General features: G+C 37.2%; 1 protein-coding gene across 1 annotated transcript in view; it reads right to left on the reverse strand.

Moving 5' to 3' along the window:
- The window catches only part of Slc9a7 (solute carrier family 9 member A7), a 139,391-nt gene that overhangs the window by 68,374 nt on the left and 54,647 nt on the right, over nt 1-16,370 (reverse strand). The window contains exons 2-3 of the mRNA XM_010643485.2: nt 7,055-7,254; nt 4,748-4,825 (exon numbers count right to left, since the gene is read on the reverse strand). Of these exons, the coding sequence (XP_010641787.1) occupies nt 4,748-4,825; nt 7,055-7,254 (278 nt within the window). The remainder of the gene's footprint in view (nt 1-4,747; nt 4,826-7,054; nt 7,255-16,370) is intronic.

Here is a 16,370-nt window from a genome sequence, read left to right on the forward strand (position 1 = left end):
AAAAAAAAAAAAAAAAAAAACCTACAATGTTTTCAATACTTCTGCATATTCATTGGTTACCTTAAAAAATATACACAAACACACATAAGGATTTACTTCTTACAGGTCTGTAAGCCCACAGGATACTCTAACTGTGGGGGAAGAAGTTATGCTTTTCCTTGAAAATCCTAAGCCATGATTCCTATTTCTCAAGGCAAAATCTGTTCTCATTCAACAATCAGAACTATTTAACAATAACAGAAAAAAAACGACAAATAAAATATCCCAAGCATCCTAATGTAACAAGGGCCAGGAATATTTTACATAAAATATTTAAAAAGGCAGCAGGGTCCAGTGTGCCAGCTGAGTTACACCTGGGAAAGACAAGGCACAGGAAGAACTTGCCATGTCAACAGTCACCAAATGAGGGTGCTGCCTATACATATTATGTTTCACTTCTAAATCATTGTCCCCAGTCATTTTTTAAGACAATGCATTTATATATATTTCATAAAAGATGATTAATGTCAATAAACCCACTACTGTAAATCCACTTCCATTTTTAAAAATCTATCAAAGGCTTTAACCATGAAGTGTTAACAGTGAATCAAGGACAAAACATAAGACCGATGACACTAATATGAAGTATCCAGGAACAAATTTCAATCTCAGATGTGCTTCTCTTGCCATTCTGCTTGCTTTTGTGTAACCATCCCTGTGATTAGTATAACTATATATTAAAATCATATTCATGATACTAGCCAAAGCACAAAATTAGAAACGCAAATCTACTACAAAAAATACATTCATAATATATTATAGAATCACAAGCACATAAATTACCCATCCCTCATTCATATTTGCTGATATTAACTGAAATCTTACTATACCTTGAACAGATGTAACACTTATTTGTATAGTACATCTAGTACTTAAATGTATACTTCATACTTCACAAAGTACTTTCATATATCCCATCCAATTCTTACAATACCTCAGTATAAAGCTGTTGTTTATACCATTTTACTTACACAAAAGAAATCTAAAATTCAAAGAGCAGACATGAGTTGCCTGAAGTTATATACCCACCAAAACAAAGCTCCAGAACTGGAAAGCCAGTCTCTGAATCCCAGTGCATTTCTCTCTCATTACATAAGCCTCCTCGCTGCCCAGCTTTTTAATCCCACCATTTCCCTTTAGGGATCAAAGAACAGGAGGTGTCCAGTGAAATTCTAGGTCTATTATTCTATGCTTATTTGGCTACAATACAGCCAGGACTGGTGCAGAGTCTCCCCTACTCCTTACTCCCAGATACAGCATGGTAAGAAGAGACAACAGGAGATGGTGGTATGCTCCTATAAAGCTTTCAAGAATCTAGGCCTATGACAGACCAGAACTAGTAAGATTTCCTTTTGGTGAAAATTCCCTTGATATCCCAATTCCCAGTATTCCACGATAAGCCTTACATTTCTACTCCTTGGAACACCCTATCCTCTCCCATTCCTCACTGACAAGTTTTCACATGTTAGTGTGTGGGTGGGTGGGTGTGTGTGTGTGTGTGTGTGTGTTTACAGGGAAGTTCACCAAAAAATTAAGGCTTCTACAGATGAATTCTTTTCTAGTTGATTCCCTGTATGCAAACCAAAATGACAGCACAAAAATCAAAGCTAATTCCAATGATAACTATTTCAAATCAGAAAAAAAGGTCCGCATCTGCATTGAGAACTCTATACACATAGGTCAAATGTTCTGTGTGTACCTGTTTACACACCACCAGTAAAACAGTGAAATACCACACATTCAACTGACAATATGTTTAATCAGACATGGCAATCACAACAAGAACCAACTATTTCAGTGCTTTTATAAGGACTGTTTAAAAAAGAAAAAGAGTAACAGTTGATAACCCAAAAGACTACCATGTCAAGAACAGCTTAAATTGGGAACTAGCAAAGCCTGTTATTTGTTTTTCTTTTAAGAAAATAGGACTGATGAAGGGAAGATTATGCAAAAATGGTGTTTTTTCAGCCGTTAAAGTGGCTTTCACAGCCCATAATTTGATTTCATATAAAGTAATTATGAGTTTGATTATACATTGAGATTAGCTGTTTAAAATACCAAATTATCCATCATTAATTTTGGTCTGAAAAAGAGTTCCCAAATTCTCCATTTAGGTAAATAAATACATTTATTTAGATTCATAATAACCATCTCCTATCTATCGTATGTCAGTAAATGACATATAGGTTCAGATAATTTTGGCAACCGCATAGGTGAGTCAGGAACATTGTATGGTTTATTTGTGAAAAACACCTCAGTCCAGAGACAGTGTAGCGGTGGGCCCAGGAATCAAAGAGAGCATAACCTTGACTTAGTCTCACACCATCTACATAACCTTACTTGCACCATTAATTTAAGTTTGCTTTCATCATCAGTGAAATACAAGATACTCTTTTACAAGTGAGTGCACAAATGTGTGTTGGGCTGGTGTGCAAAAATGCACAGCCTCCTACTCCAAAAGTATCCATCAGGGAGACAGGATTTCTATTCCATCCCTCTACCTGTAACACTCCCACTCTGCAGTTGATGCAGTAAGGAGGGTCAGTTATCTATGAAAGGGGAAACTGGGTTGACTCTGACTTGTAGTCTTGACCCTCTACATGGTAGGGGATCATTGTTTCTCCTCTAACCTTTATGCTGTGAGCAGAAGCAGCAGACTTTGACAGACCTAATGATTTCTAGGATCTCTCCACTTCAACCTCCACACCTATGACTGTGACCAACCTAGTGGCTAAAGGATACCTGTCTTCAATGGATGAAATGAGTTGTAAGGAGCTCCATTCCTAAAGGCTAAGCTACACACTTTAACATAGGCTTACCAGGGATCCTGGATCATGAATTTATCATTTAATCATGAAGGAACTGCTTGTATCTGTTTTCAGTACCCTGGAAATCTGACGGAGAAGCAGTATGAGCTAATAGCCAAACACTATTGCTTTCTTAGAATTTATGTGAGTATTAGAAAAAATATATATAAAACAGAAATAAGTAAGTATATGTAAAGTTCTTATACATACTTGATGCTCTATATAACTACATTTATGTTGGTGGGAAACAGTTGTAAAATTTTCTGAAAACTGGAGTGGCTTTAATAGAAAAACCTGTTTGATGGCCCAACTGCAAAATGATTTAAGAAGTGTTCCTTCCTCTACTTTTTGAAAGGATTTGTATAGGACTGGCATTATTTCTTCCCTAAATGCTTGATATAATTCACCAGTGAAGCCATTTGGGCTAGTAAGAAGATGTTTAATTTAAAAATCATTTTTAAAAATTAGCATAGGGCTGTTCAAGTTTTCTGTCTCATCAGGTCAGTTTTGGTAATTTGTATCTTTCAATGAATTTGTCTATTTCACCTAAGTTGTCAAATTTACAGGCACAAATTTGCTCATAGTATTCCCTTATAATTCTTTGAATGTCTGAAGGATCTGCAGTGATGTCCCCTCTTTTATTCCTGATACAGGTACTTTGTTTCTTCCCTTGTTTTTCTCACTTAGTTAGCTAGAGTTTATCAGTTTGGAAGGCCTTCCCTAGTTCCCAAAGATACTGTTGAGTTTTAGATTTCTCTTCTCTGGAATCATCGAAAAGGTTGTCATAGTTTTCATTTAGAAAGAGAGCTGAAATAAAATCCATGGCTCTTATCTCAGGAAAGCCTTTTTGGAAAGCTAATTTTCATAAAATATCCCCACAGTGGGAGGAAAGGGACCTGCCCACACTGTGTAACAGTGCTTGGCATTTTAAAAAACTAGAAGCATAACCCTAATGTTACTGTCAAGAATAATGACCTTAATGATAAGGATAGCTAAGTTTCTTAAAACTTTGTTATTCTAGAATAAACTTATATGCAATGAAGTTGCAAAGACAGTAGAAGAGGTCTTTTATATCCTTCACCCAGCTTCCTCCACTGGTTATATGTTATGTTAACTATAGGAAAGTTTCAAAACCAAGAAACTGGCATTGGGACAATGTGTGTGGATAGTTAAATGTTATTTTGGAGGGCCGGGGATTTAGCTCAGTGGCACTGCGCCTGCCTCGCAAGCACAGGTCCTGAGTTTGATCCCCAGTACCAAAAAAAAAAAAAAAAAAAAAAAAAAAAAAAAAAAAAAAAAAAAAAAAAAAAAAAAAAAAAAGGTTATTTTATCACAAGTGAAGGTCCTATTAGTACAATTAAGACACAGAGCTGAGTTGGTGATGTAGCTCAGGGGTAGAACATCCATTCGGATTATGTCTCAATAGTATGTTTTATTATGTGGCTGAGTACTATTTATAGTATGGATGTACCACAGTTCTTTTAACCATTTACCTACTATTGGACATTTTGGTTACTTTCAGTTTTTGTCTATTACAAATGAGATAGTATGAATAATTGGGTATAGTTTTTTTTGTGAACTTAAGTTTCCATTTCTCTGAGATAAATCTGTAGTAGTGAAATTATTGGGTCCTATGGCAATCTCAACTTTAAGTTTTATAAGAAACTGTTACTTCGTTTCCTAGAGTAGCTGTACCACATTACCTTCCCACTGGAAGTATAGACAAATTCTAGGTTTCAAAACAGAAATGTATCACTGATGATGAGTCATCTATAATCTCTGAATGGGTGAGGAAAAGAGTAATTGCCAATCTAGGAGAAGAAAAAACTGGTAAACTATGAAGGCAAATTAACACAGAGATATTCAGATGTCTTAAGAAATTACTGGCAAAACCATCTTACCTTCTTTAAACTGTATCCAGCATGGAAAATAATCGGAGGCAACAAAATGTTGAAAAACACCTCTGGGTCGAATGTTACCTAAAAGTTTAAAAAGAAAAAAGCCAATTTTTAGTATGACGCTATAATATTTTCTTAATATTGGAGCCTCCGGATAAAACTGAAATGTCTGCAGCAAATAAAACCAATGTGACAAACCACAGACTTGGTCCAGAAGAGAAGCCATAATTTCCCTGTAGAATGACATGTTTTTCTCCTTATATTATTTCTGATTTATGATCTTGGTGTGATGGTTTAACCTATATTCAGACACAATAGTTGAGTGCAATTTTGAGAACTCACAGAAAGCTACTAACCAATATTTTTAAATAAGAAATACAAATATCTTAATTTTATCACACCTTTATAAATGCTTAACTGTAACAAAATGCTGTTGTGATTCTTTATTAACTTTCTGGATCCTCTCACATAATCTTTCATAGACATAATTCTAAATCTGAGCACCTTTTAAGTGAGCAGTATTCTTGATACTTGATGTGGCATAGATCAAAGTTGTCAGTAAGGCTAGTGGATTTGTGAATGTTACCATGAATTTAGTAACTCTAAAGAACTAAAATTATCTGTAGGGTTGGAATAAGGAAATCACTCTGAAACTTCTAAACAGCAAAGTCTTATCACATTAAGAAGAGAATTCAGCATTCTATAAACACACTAATCTTATTTTTTTAACAAATTTGCTCATGTGGAAAGACTAATTGTCTTTTATTTCAATTAATTATCTTAAATCTCCATCTAATTATTAAAAATTAGTTTTCTTTGGAAATTTGAGATGTTAATCAGCCTAATTAAAAAAGAATGGTTCTTTCAAATTACGCTTTATTATTTCTTCTTGCTAAAGATAAGAGTAGCCTCTCAGCAGGGAAAATCAGAATGAGTAGGAGCCTTGGACCTCCAAAATTAGTTAAAATGAACTAAAAATAAGTAACTAAGGGGGAGTATGGGGACCCAGAGTGAGAGAAATAAAAAAGCATAAAGGCTTGGTCAGTATGCATGAGATTAGGTGAACTGTGTCTGTTGGCTGGTAATTTTCAGTCAGGATTCTGTCCTCCCATGTAATCTCAGAGACTGAAATCTTTACTCTTTTGATGGTTACATACCTGATAACAGATGGGGATCATTTCACTTTTTCCCCATACCCTACCCAATCCAATCTGAAGAATTCAAACCACCATTTCAAAATAGCCATTAATGTGGCATTTACACTGTTTATCACTCACAATTGTATTTAATTTTACAATGTTTATGGAAATTCCAATCTTTCTTAGGAAGTGCTGGGAGTAAAGCACACACTAGTATTGCCATTAGGATACCAACAAGATGATCATATTTAATACTCCAAGTTAAAAATAATTTCTCTTAAGGATCAGTACATTCCAAGAACAGATATTTAATTTTTGGAACACTCTTTATACTCTACCTTTTCAAGTAGGTCTCCATTAACCTTGTTCTGTATTTTAAAAGGCTCCCCACAACCTGGATTTCCCAGACCACTCTATAGAAGCCCTCTTGCTGATAGGCCCTGGTCTTTATGGCAATGGAATATATGTCAAGTAATGCAGATCTTGCATAATCCTTTTTGTTTGTTTGTTTGGTACCAGGAATTGAACTCAGGGCCTTGCACTTGCCAGGCAGGTGCTGTGCTGCTGAGCTAAATTCCTGGCCCCTATAATCCTTTTTCTTGTGAAACATTTTTGCTATCCCAACACTAAATTAAAAAACAATGTTTGGACTCAAATTCTAAGACGACAAGCCATTCTTCCTCTGAAGGTTCATTAGGTCTTTGTCATTAATCATAATGAGAGTATGCATTCAAATATTATTTGTAGAATATGACAAAAGATTAACGAAGAACTAAGAACTGCACTTCTGAAAACTAAATAAGCATGCTAAAAGTGAAATCAATAATGTTTTAAGAAAGAAAAAATCTCATATTTAATCCATAACATGGAAAAGGGAAAAGAGTAAAACAGATGGTAGTTCGACAAATGAGTTGAGCAGGGATAGGCAAACCCACTGCACAGGAGTTCACATCCACCACAGATCCGAATAAGTTTAAGAAGGTCATAAAGTTGAAAGGCTCAAATTAAAATCTGCTTCATTCTCCTCATGATGGTCTAAAAGCTTCCTAGAAAAACTGACAACCAGGAATGTTACTGATATTCCAGGGGTTTGGAAACATTTCTCTCCACAAGGTCAAAACAGAGCCATGGAATCAACAACCACGCCATTGACAACTATGTGCCAGCTCACCTTCCGCAGCATATCATTCTGCTCTACACTGTTGAGCTTGCCAGGGCTGATTTCTCCTTTCAGGGTGTATTCAAAGAACTTCCCACTGACATTCACCAATAAGGTGCTGAAGGCCCTGTCTTCCTGAGTACAGCTGAGTGACTTGTCACGGCCACTGGTGGCAGGAGTGCCATACCTCAAGATCACCCCAACGATGAGCCCTGAAATAGAGCAAGAAAAAAAAAGGGCATCAGATCTGTGGAAGGACAGAGTATAGAAATAAAGGCACTGTTAATTTCAAAGATTATAAGATACAAAGGAAATCATATAAGCCAGGTCAAGGCTGCATATTTAGCATTAACTCGGCAGTCCTTCAGAAAGGGTTCCACATCACCTATTCTGGTCTCATATGAGTCGCTCGGCCACAGAAGGACAAGGTGGAAAGGTACTCTTGGTGGTTATTATGGTATTCGGAGTAGTTTTAACACATAATCACGTCTTATTTCTGGGGCTTTTCGTGGAGGAAAACGGAATGATGAGCAGTGAAGATTTTTTGCTTATGACAGCACAAGGAGGAGCTGCTGAGCCCTTGATTTTCCCCAGAAGCAACCCTTAAGCCAGTCCTACTACCATCTGCAAGCAAGGACCAGGCCACTTGAATTTCTAGATGCTATAAATGCAACTTGCTTTGCCAAACACTAGGGCAGGGTGGGGGGATGCTTTCGCTTAGGTCACTTCAAGCACTGGGTATCATGGAGAAAGTAATTACACCCCTTAGGAAGCTAAATGCAGCAGTGTAAATTTGAGCAGTTATGATTCAGGGCTGGAGAGCTGGCTTCCTGGGGCTGTGGCTATGAAGCAGCTTAGATAGTCAGCTGCAAGTCTTTAAGTTTCATTTCCTTCTTAGTAGCATCTTCCAATTAGAGAAAAATAAAAACAGCAAAATTGTGTATAAGCATTCAATTCCATGAACGAGGAAGGCGTGTCATTTCCCTCGTCCTGGACAAGAGTCACATGTGCTCAAGCAAAAGTAACTGAAATGTGGAACAAAAAATAAAAACTATAACTACCAGACATGTGTATAATTCTCTTAGGAAAATTTCAGACTTTCTCTAAATTCAGTTCTTTGCTAGCAACATTAAAAGAACAGTAAAAATGCTCTCCCATTTCACTGATGATTAATGGAGAAAATTACATCTGAAAAAGAAAGAACAATGCTTACTATATTCTATGTGCTATAGTTTGGATCTTAAATGTCCCCCAAAGGCCCATGTGTTAAAGGCTTGGACCCCAGCTTGGCGCTATTGGGAGTCAGTGGGATCCTTTAAGAGATGGGGCCTGGTGGGAGCACTTAGGTCATTGGAGGTATATTCTCTAAGAAGGTAATGACTCTAGCCCCTTCCTCTTCCCTTTTATCATTCCTGACCCCGAAGTGAACAGTTTCACTCCATCATGCACTCCCACCATGATGTACTTCCAAGGCCCAAGCAATGGAGCCAACCAGTCAAGGACCGAAGCCTCTAAAACTGTGAACCATAACAAACCTTCCTTCTACTTTAGTTAATTATCTTATGTATTTTGTTACAGTAACAACTGACTAACACACTTTATACAATGTTCTGTAAGGTCACCAAGACATGAGAATTCATGGAACATTGAATAGCCAATCATATATAAAATCTAGAAAAACAGTAACTTAAACCCAAAAGTGTCTGTGGTGCGTTATCATTATTATAGACCTATATCAACAGATACTTACACTTTTGTACTTTTACAAAAATATCAAGTCTTAAAGGCTTTTTTACAAATTTAAAATGAGAGTGTTAACAGTTTCAATAAGACTAGATAACAATTTTTAAAAACTTTAAAGGTGTATGAGGAAAACTAGAAAGTCATGTTTGTCACTACCAAAAGAGATGGCTTTAGGGAAAAAAATAATAAAAATCACATAATGCAGATGGTTCTAGTTGTTTTGGTGGGTGGAATAAAGGCAAACACTTATTGTCTTTAGTTATCAATCTTCTCTTTAGGTCTTACTACTGGACTCTACATTCTCTTCTTCTAGTTGAGTGACAAACTGGATGATTGTAAAGATGTCCAGTCAGTATTTATTCAGCCATGTCCTGCTTGGCCTCAGGAGCGTACTGCCCAGGGGGTACTCTCTTGGCCACCTTGCGGTTTAGGGCTATCTGGGTGACTGGTATTGTAAATGAAGTAGTAGAGTACCTATACTGAAGTACCTATTGGCCTTGGGTTTCATCTCTCTAACTTTCCTGCTCATGTTTTTTCATTATTGCCTTAGGCAAAGAGAGGTCCTGCAGACTTGTGGGCTATACCTCCAATCATCATTGCTCTCATGGGTCCACCTGTTTTCCAGCAACACTCCCTGAACAGTGGGGCAGGAACACTCTGGTAAATACCCACAGGGCCTCTGCATGGAGCAAGGGAAGAGGCACATTATCTATGTGCCATTGAGTTTGGTGTTCAGGGGTACTCTATGATCCCTTCTTATTTTTCCCATTCTCATTATTCTAATCATTCTGATGATGACCACATGGAGGCCACTATGATGCAGATAACATCATAATGGCTACTGTGTGCTGCAATATTTACTGCCTGGCACCAGAACTCCAGAAAGGTCTGCAATCTTTATTGCCTGTGCACTCTTTTCTCCTTCAACAACATCAAACTCCATAGAGTCTCTATCCTCTCTACTACAAAAGTGACTCTTAGGGGCTATTCTTTGCAGCAATCAGATGTATGAATACATCTAGCTTGGTGTCATTCCTGTCAGTGAAACTATGCATTTTTACACTGAACTATTTTACTATTCCCAACTTTCATTGCAATGACCATCTTATCCTGTTCCATAGGTTGCCATTCCCTCTGCCTCTGTCCACAGTGCTCTGCTTTGTTCCTCATGATTGAGGTCAAGGTGATGATGACTGGAGCCAGCTGTGGCAACCACACTTCTTGAGGCTGCTGGTAGAACTGGGGTACTCAGAGCTCTCTGGGCTTCACTCTTCCCTCCAGATGGAATTTTGTAATGTTTTTTATTCTTACTTCACTTCCTGGTTAGGCAGCTATTTTCTGATGAAGTCACATGACAAAAGTGATTTCTGTGGCCCTTTAACATTCATCTCTAGAGCCCAGAGGAAGCTACCTGTCATATAACTTAGATATTTTCATTAGGAAAGCAAAAAAAAAAAAGTCATTCACAAAACTATCTTTCTCCCCAGCCAAAACCTGCTTCATGTAACATACTGCTTCTTGACTTTACTAACTTCATTATTAGCAGAGCTAACAGAAATCATGGATCCTAAGAATAAACATTATTATAATAAAACAGAAGGTTTATATTTTCAAAAAAATTCTTCAATTACAATAAATGCTCTTGAAATCTGTTATCACCATGACCATATTTAGAATCATTATAAGGTGATAAGATTTTTAAAGTTATAAAACTTTCCGCTCTTTACTCTGGGCCAAATATGCCCACATTAAAGATGACAGACACTGAAGGCAATGATGCTGCCCCTTTGTGGCTAAAACATGACAACACAAAATATCACAGCAAAAATACAAGTTTAACATTATTTTGATAGTTACAACCAAAACTATACCAACTGCTACTGCTAACTCAAGGTAGAGTTTTAATAACTCCCCAAACATTTAAAATTCATATTTATTACCACTGTATTCCACTACATAACATTAAGTTCATATTTAGCATTTCCCACTTGAAAGAACAAGATATGAGGACTGCAGAGTGGTATTTTGGTGAGAAAACAATAGACTTGGAAAAAACATGAACAGCACATTTCACGTGTTGGATCTAAAGATATTCTCTGACAGGGAACTATAAACAGGTTATAACTACAATGAATGAAATTTGCAAATGCTCAGAAAGTTCAGTATTTACACACACACGCACACACACACACAGAGGCACTGATTTGACCATATCAACAACATAGTGTTCTAGATTATAAAGAGAAATAACCATGTATGTGGGCCAGAAAGAGAAATAACTACTTATGTAGGCCAAAAAAAATAGCACAGGGGATGTCAGCTAATGAAGAGAGAATCAATGATATCACAATCCATAAACTTTCATAAAAATCAAATATGAATGAAATTTCTTTGACATTTGATGTGGCTAAAGACAAAATGGTGAGTTCAAAGGTGCAAAACTTTAAGACTGTTTAAACTTCTGGGTATGCAAAAATTCACTTCACAACTATTAGCATATTTTGTTGACACTATACAATTGCCAGCTTTTCTAATTTTTAAAAGACAACCAAAAACAAGAAAAGCCTATATACAGTTAAAGTATGTACCCATTCCAAAATTGATAGTATGAGGAAAGAATACAATCACGAGCTACATGGGGCTTAAGAGTCCCGGAGGGTAATCAAAGAAACCAGTCCCCATAAGTCCAGGGCCAGTTTCCCTTTTGTTACTGAGGCTGCTAAGAGCACAGCTGAACAAGTGGACAGAAGGTAAGATGTGATTCTAAACAGCCATCAACCAGATGCAATATGGAATCATCTATATGAACAAGCCTTTGTTAAGGAGGAAGGGAACAGGTACATGGATGTTCTGTTTTCCTCTAGTGAGACTTCTTCCTCTCTTATGTAAGCTAATAAGGCTAGATTACCAGAACAGTTTGGCCACACTGTGAAATTATTTAGAGCACAGTAGGGGTTTGTGGGAGACTGCAGTATTGATTACGCCCAAAGCAGGCTGCAAGCAGTGCAGGCTGTGAAGAGTTAACCCCATAGTTGGCTTGTTTATAGAAGTGAGTCTGGCTGAAGGCTACATGCTGAGGTCAGAGTGACTCACACCCAAAATCCATTCCCATTAACTAGAACCTTCTTACTAGAAGGACAATGTTCTAATTACAACCATAAATTTTGTTTATTCTGTTCCTAATCTGAGAATACTCTGCCTTGTTTTTTTATAAGCCTTGCTTAATTTTCACAGAAACTACACAACTGCGCATCCTCACACATAGTACTGCCCTCACACACAGCTTCCTTTAGCCCAATTGATTACTAATAAAAATCACTGGCTTTGGACTGGCCAGGGCCTTTGTTGGTTGTACCTGCATTGGTTGTCCTGGAAACCCGCTTTCTGTCTCTCTCAGTTCTGTCTTCTAGTTTTTTTTTCCCCCCTCGGCCCTGTGTCATACACTGGGCAGGAAACTGGAGCCTACTGCAGGGGTTTCCAGTAATGTTTCAGGGATTCTCAGTATTTGGCACCCAGTGTGGGGTTTGAACCCATGACCCTGAGATTAAGAGTCCCACACTTTATTGAATAAGTCAGCCAGGAACCAATTACTGGGTGAGGAACATCTGACTATCATAAATAAAGCTGTCATCAAGAGGTTTTTATGTGAGCATGTTTTCATTTCTTAATGGTAAATACCCACAGTGGGACTGCTACATCATATAGTAAGTGTATATTTAACTTTAAAAGAAACTATCAGGCCATTTTGCAGAATAACCATACCACTGTGCAACACCTCCCACCACAGCAATGTGTGAGAGTTCTAGTTGCTTCACATTCTCAACAATTGGTGCTACCAGTATCTCTTATTTCAGCCATTCTAATAAGTGTACAGTGGCACTTTGTCATGCTTTTCAAAACTGTATTTCCCTAAATAATTCTGATATATATGGTTAATAATTCTGATATATATGGTTATGTATGTACTGGCCATCCTAATATCCTCTTTGGAGAAGTGTTTCTTAAAGCCCTTTGCTCATTTTTAAAACTCATGTTTTTTATGATTATTCTTATTACCTACACAAGATACATATCCTTTTCAGATATATGATTTGCATGTTCTCTCCTAGTCTCTGGCTTGTCCTTCCAGTTTATTGACAGTATATTTGGCAAAGCCAAAGTTTTTAATCCTGATGAAGTCTACTTCATTTTCTTTCACAGCTTGTAGTTTTGTCATAAGAAATACTTGTGTAACCCAAAGTTATGAATATTTGTTTTTATATTTTCTAAGTGTTTTGTAGTCTTGGCTCTTTCATGTAGGCCTTGGATATAATTTGAGTTAATTTTTTTAGCATGGTCTCAGGTTAGGGTCCAAATGAGTCCATTTGCATTTGGATATTCAAATGTCCCAGAACCATTTGTTTAAAAAAAAAAACCAAATAATTATCCTTTCTCCAGTGAATTCACTTAATACCCGTGTTTAAAAGCAGCTGACCATAAACATAAGAGTTTATTTCCAGAGATCATGGGAGAAATGGGAACTGTGCTCAGCACAGCCCATTCTATTTGCCCAGAATCAGTCTTCCGCAACGTATGTCTGGCGGGGATGGGTGTAGCCCTTAGCTTAAGTGCTACAGACACCCATCATTCTTACCAAGATCCAGTAGATTTTCTTTAAAAGAAATGTTCCCACCAAGAAAAACTGGAAAGTCACTCCCTAATTTGTTATTTGACAACTTATCTACTTCAACAGACTTTAGATTGTTATTTTTTAAAATTATGTCCAGTTTTATTGTTGTCTTGTATGGAGAGGATTGGTTGAGCTCCCTCTCACATGGCCATTTTGGAAGTCCTGCCATGAGTCACCCACCCTTACCAGATGCATGAGCGTGAACAACAGAATTCCTCCATGCTTGTTATTTTGCCATGATTTATGCCATTTTTACCTGAAATATGTTGTTTTTTATACATTTTAGCAAATTAATCCTAACAGATTATTTATTTGTACCAATTTCAATGATATATTTATTTTGCCTCATAGTAACTAGGTAGCACAGATGAGAAGAATTTGGTACATTCAGTGAGAGAAGTTGTAGCTTCACTTTCCATTCAGCCACAATTCAGCAAGGTATCGCTCTGCTGCTCATTTCTAAAATTGGGCTTTTGTAAGGGTGGAATAAAAACATGCTGTGTCAAAACCCTTTATAAATTGTCGAATGCTGCACAAATACTACTTTTTATGAGTTCTTCAGAAGAGTTATTTTTCCTTGCAGTATCTTGATTGCCTCAAAACAGAGCACATCCGGGCTGAGATAAGGAAGAGAAATGATTTGTGGGCTGGAGCATGGCAGGAAAAATACTTCTACAAAACTAACTACACAACTCCCTCTCGTTGAAGTTATTCCTGTCCAGCAGAAGGACAGAATGCTATAACTTCCTTATGTGCCACTCTAGCAGCTTCCTGGGTACCAATATAAATGAGCATTTGTGCAACAATGTACACATAATAGCAATAAAACAAGACAGTCATATGATGTATCATGATGTGGTGCTATAGTTTGGTAAACAAGAAGCAAACAACTTTACTACATCAATTTCCCAAAATAAATGAATGGATTGTTCTCTATATAAGAACTAAAAGACTGCAAGAAACATGTTTCATGAAGCCAATAATTTCACTATTGAAATTTTATATCTAAATGGGAAATAAATATCTGTCATATAATTAGGTTTAACCTGACGTGAGAAATACAAGCCATTGATTTTATTGCTCAATTTCTTTAATACATTCAGGTCATTTTAATTTAGGTCACCCGTACTGTATTATTAAGAATATTTTTTCAGAACTGCTTAAGATTTAACACTGGCAATGAACCAATTGACAGTGAAAGCTGAAGCCCATCACAAACACAGCCTTATGTTCTTTACACACCTAAAATATGGGCGTGGTTGACCTATATTCAGTTTATCCTGATCTCATGCCACTGTAAAATGCCACAGTATAAAGGGAGAATACAAGTCCAACTACCCATCACATTTATAAAACACTCTACCTACTAACAGGTATTCAGTCATTTAGGGAACCAGCTGAAATACACATGCCCGGGGTCTCCCACATATAGGTCTGTCATGTGAATGAGGCACATATTTAAAGAAGTTCTACATCAGGTTCCGCTATATACACAGGAATGGGAACTACTAACGTCCAAGTTTTCAACATGAGAGTACAGTCATCCCTTGGCATCCCTCTACAAATACCCAAATCTGGAGGCATTCAAGTTCCTTTTATAAATAGTAGCCCCCAAATGGAAACAACCCAAGTGTCTCAACTGATGAATGAAGAAGCAAAATATGGTACATGAGTATAATGGAAAAAGAAATGAGCAACTGATACGTGCCACAACATGGATGAAACTAAAAAGACATTGTATGTAGTGCCTAAGTTCAATGAAGGATACCAGTCATGGAAATAGCACACATTTTGCACCTCCATTTTTTTTCTCATTGAGTTATACAATTTAATAATTTGACAAAATATCATTGAATTATGTATTATATATGAGTATATTTATTCTATATAAATTATGTCAATAAAGTCATTTTTTAAAAGAATGAATGACAGAACCGAGAGAACACATCTGTAATCCCTTCCAGTGGTAGTGTTTCACACTTTTCCATTGAGGTCTCTCAAAGGGAAAAGCGAACTACTGTAAGACCAGCAGAATGAATATTTTCTACTTTAAGGGCTAGACAATGAATACCTGTGAGATGGTCAAACATGTTACACAAACCTAAATCCTTCACAACCCTAGAAGAAACCACATGATTCAGGAAGTGACAGCAGGTTAACATTACAATGCATGGAAGTTTTTACCAGCCAAATGCTTAGCAGCCACCAGAAAATAAACCCGTAATTTTATCCTAAAAAATGGTCAGATATCATACCCATGTCTGACCTACTAAACATAGCTCATAATCATTCATTTTCTCCTTCCTGGCTACTTTTCTCACTGCTGAGACAAAATACCCAAAACTCAAAGTTGAAGAAAGAAAGGTTTATTAAAGCTCACAGTTTGTGGAGGTTTCAGTTCATAGTTGGCTGTCTTCAAGGCAGGGCAGCATGACAGAGGAGTACTGTAGAGGAGAAACAGTTCATGGCAAAGCAGGGCAGACAGCAAGCGACTAGCAGAGACAAGGACCCTCTTTCTTTCCATTAAATTTTATCGCCATTAGGGTGGATAGCACTCACACCCAGGGTGAGGCACCCTTTATCCTACCCAGAACTGTGCTAATCAGTAGACGAATTTAGTAATCACACACTCTTGATCCCAGCATCACACACTCTAGATCCAGCCACCACTGAAAAGCCCCATCTATGACTGCATGTGGCTTTGGGGGGACATCTAGATACAAATCATAACACCTTCCTTCCCTCCATAATATTTTATCAGTGCTAGGAATTGAACCCAGGGCCTTGTAGTAGCCAAGTGCTTTATCACTGAGCTACATCTCCAGCCCTTTTTAGTTTTTACTGAGAAAGGATCTAAGTTGCCAGGACTGACCTCAAGCTTGCAATCCTCCTTTCTCAGCCTCTCTAGTAGCTAGA

The sequence above is a fragment of the Fukomys damarensis genome, unplaced genomic scaffold (genome assembly GCF_012274545.1).
Source record: "Fukomys damarensis isolate Sample0158 unplaced genomic scaffold, DMR_v1.0_HiC HiC_scaffold_39, whole genome shotgun sequence".
Classification (NCBI taxonomy): domain Eukaryota; kingdom Metazoa; phylum Chordata; class Mammalia; order Rodentia; family Bathyergidae; genus Fukomys; species Fukomys damarensis.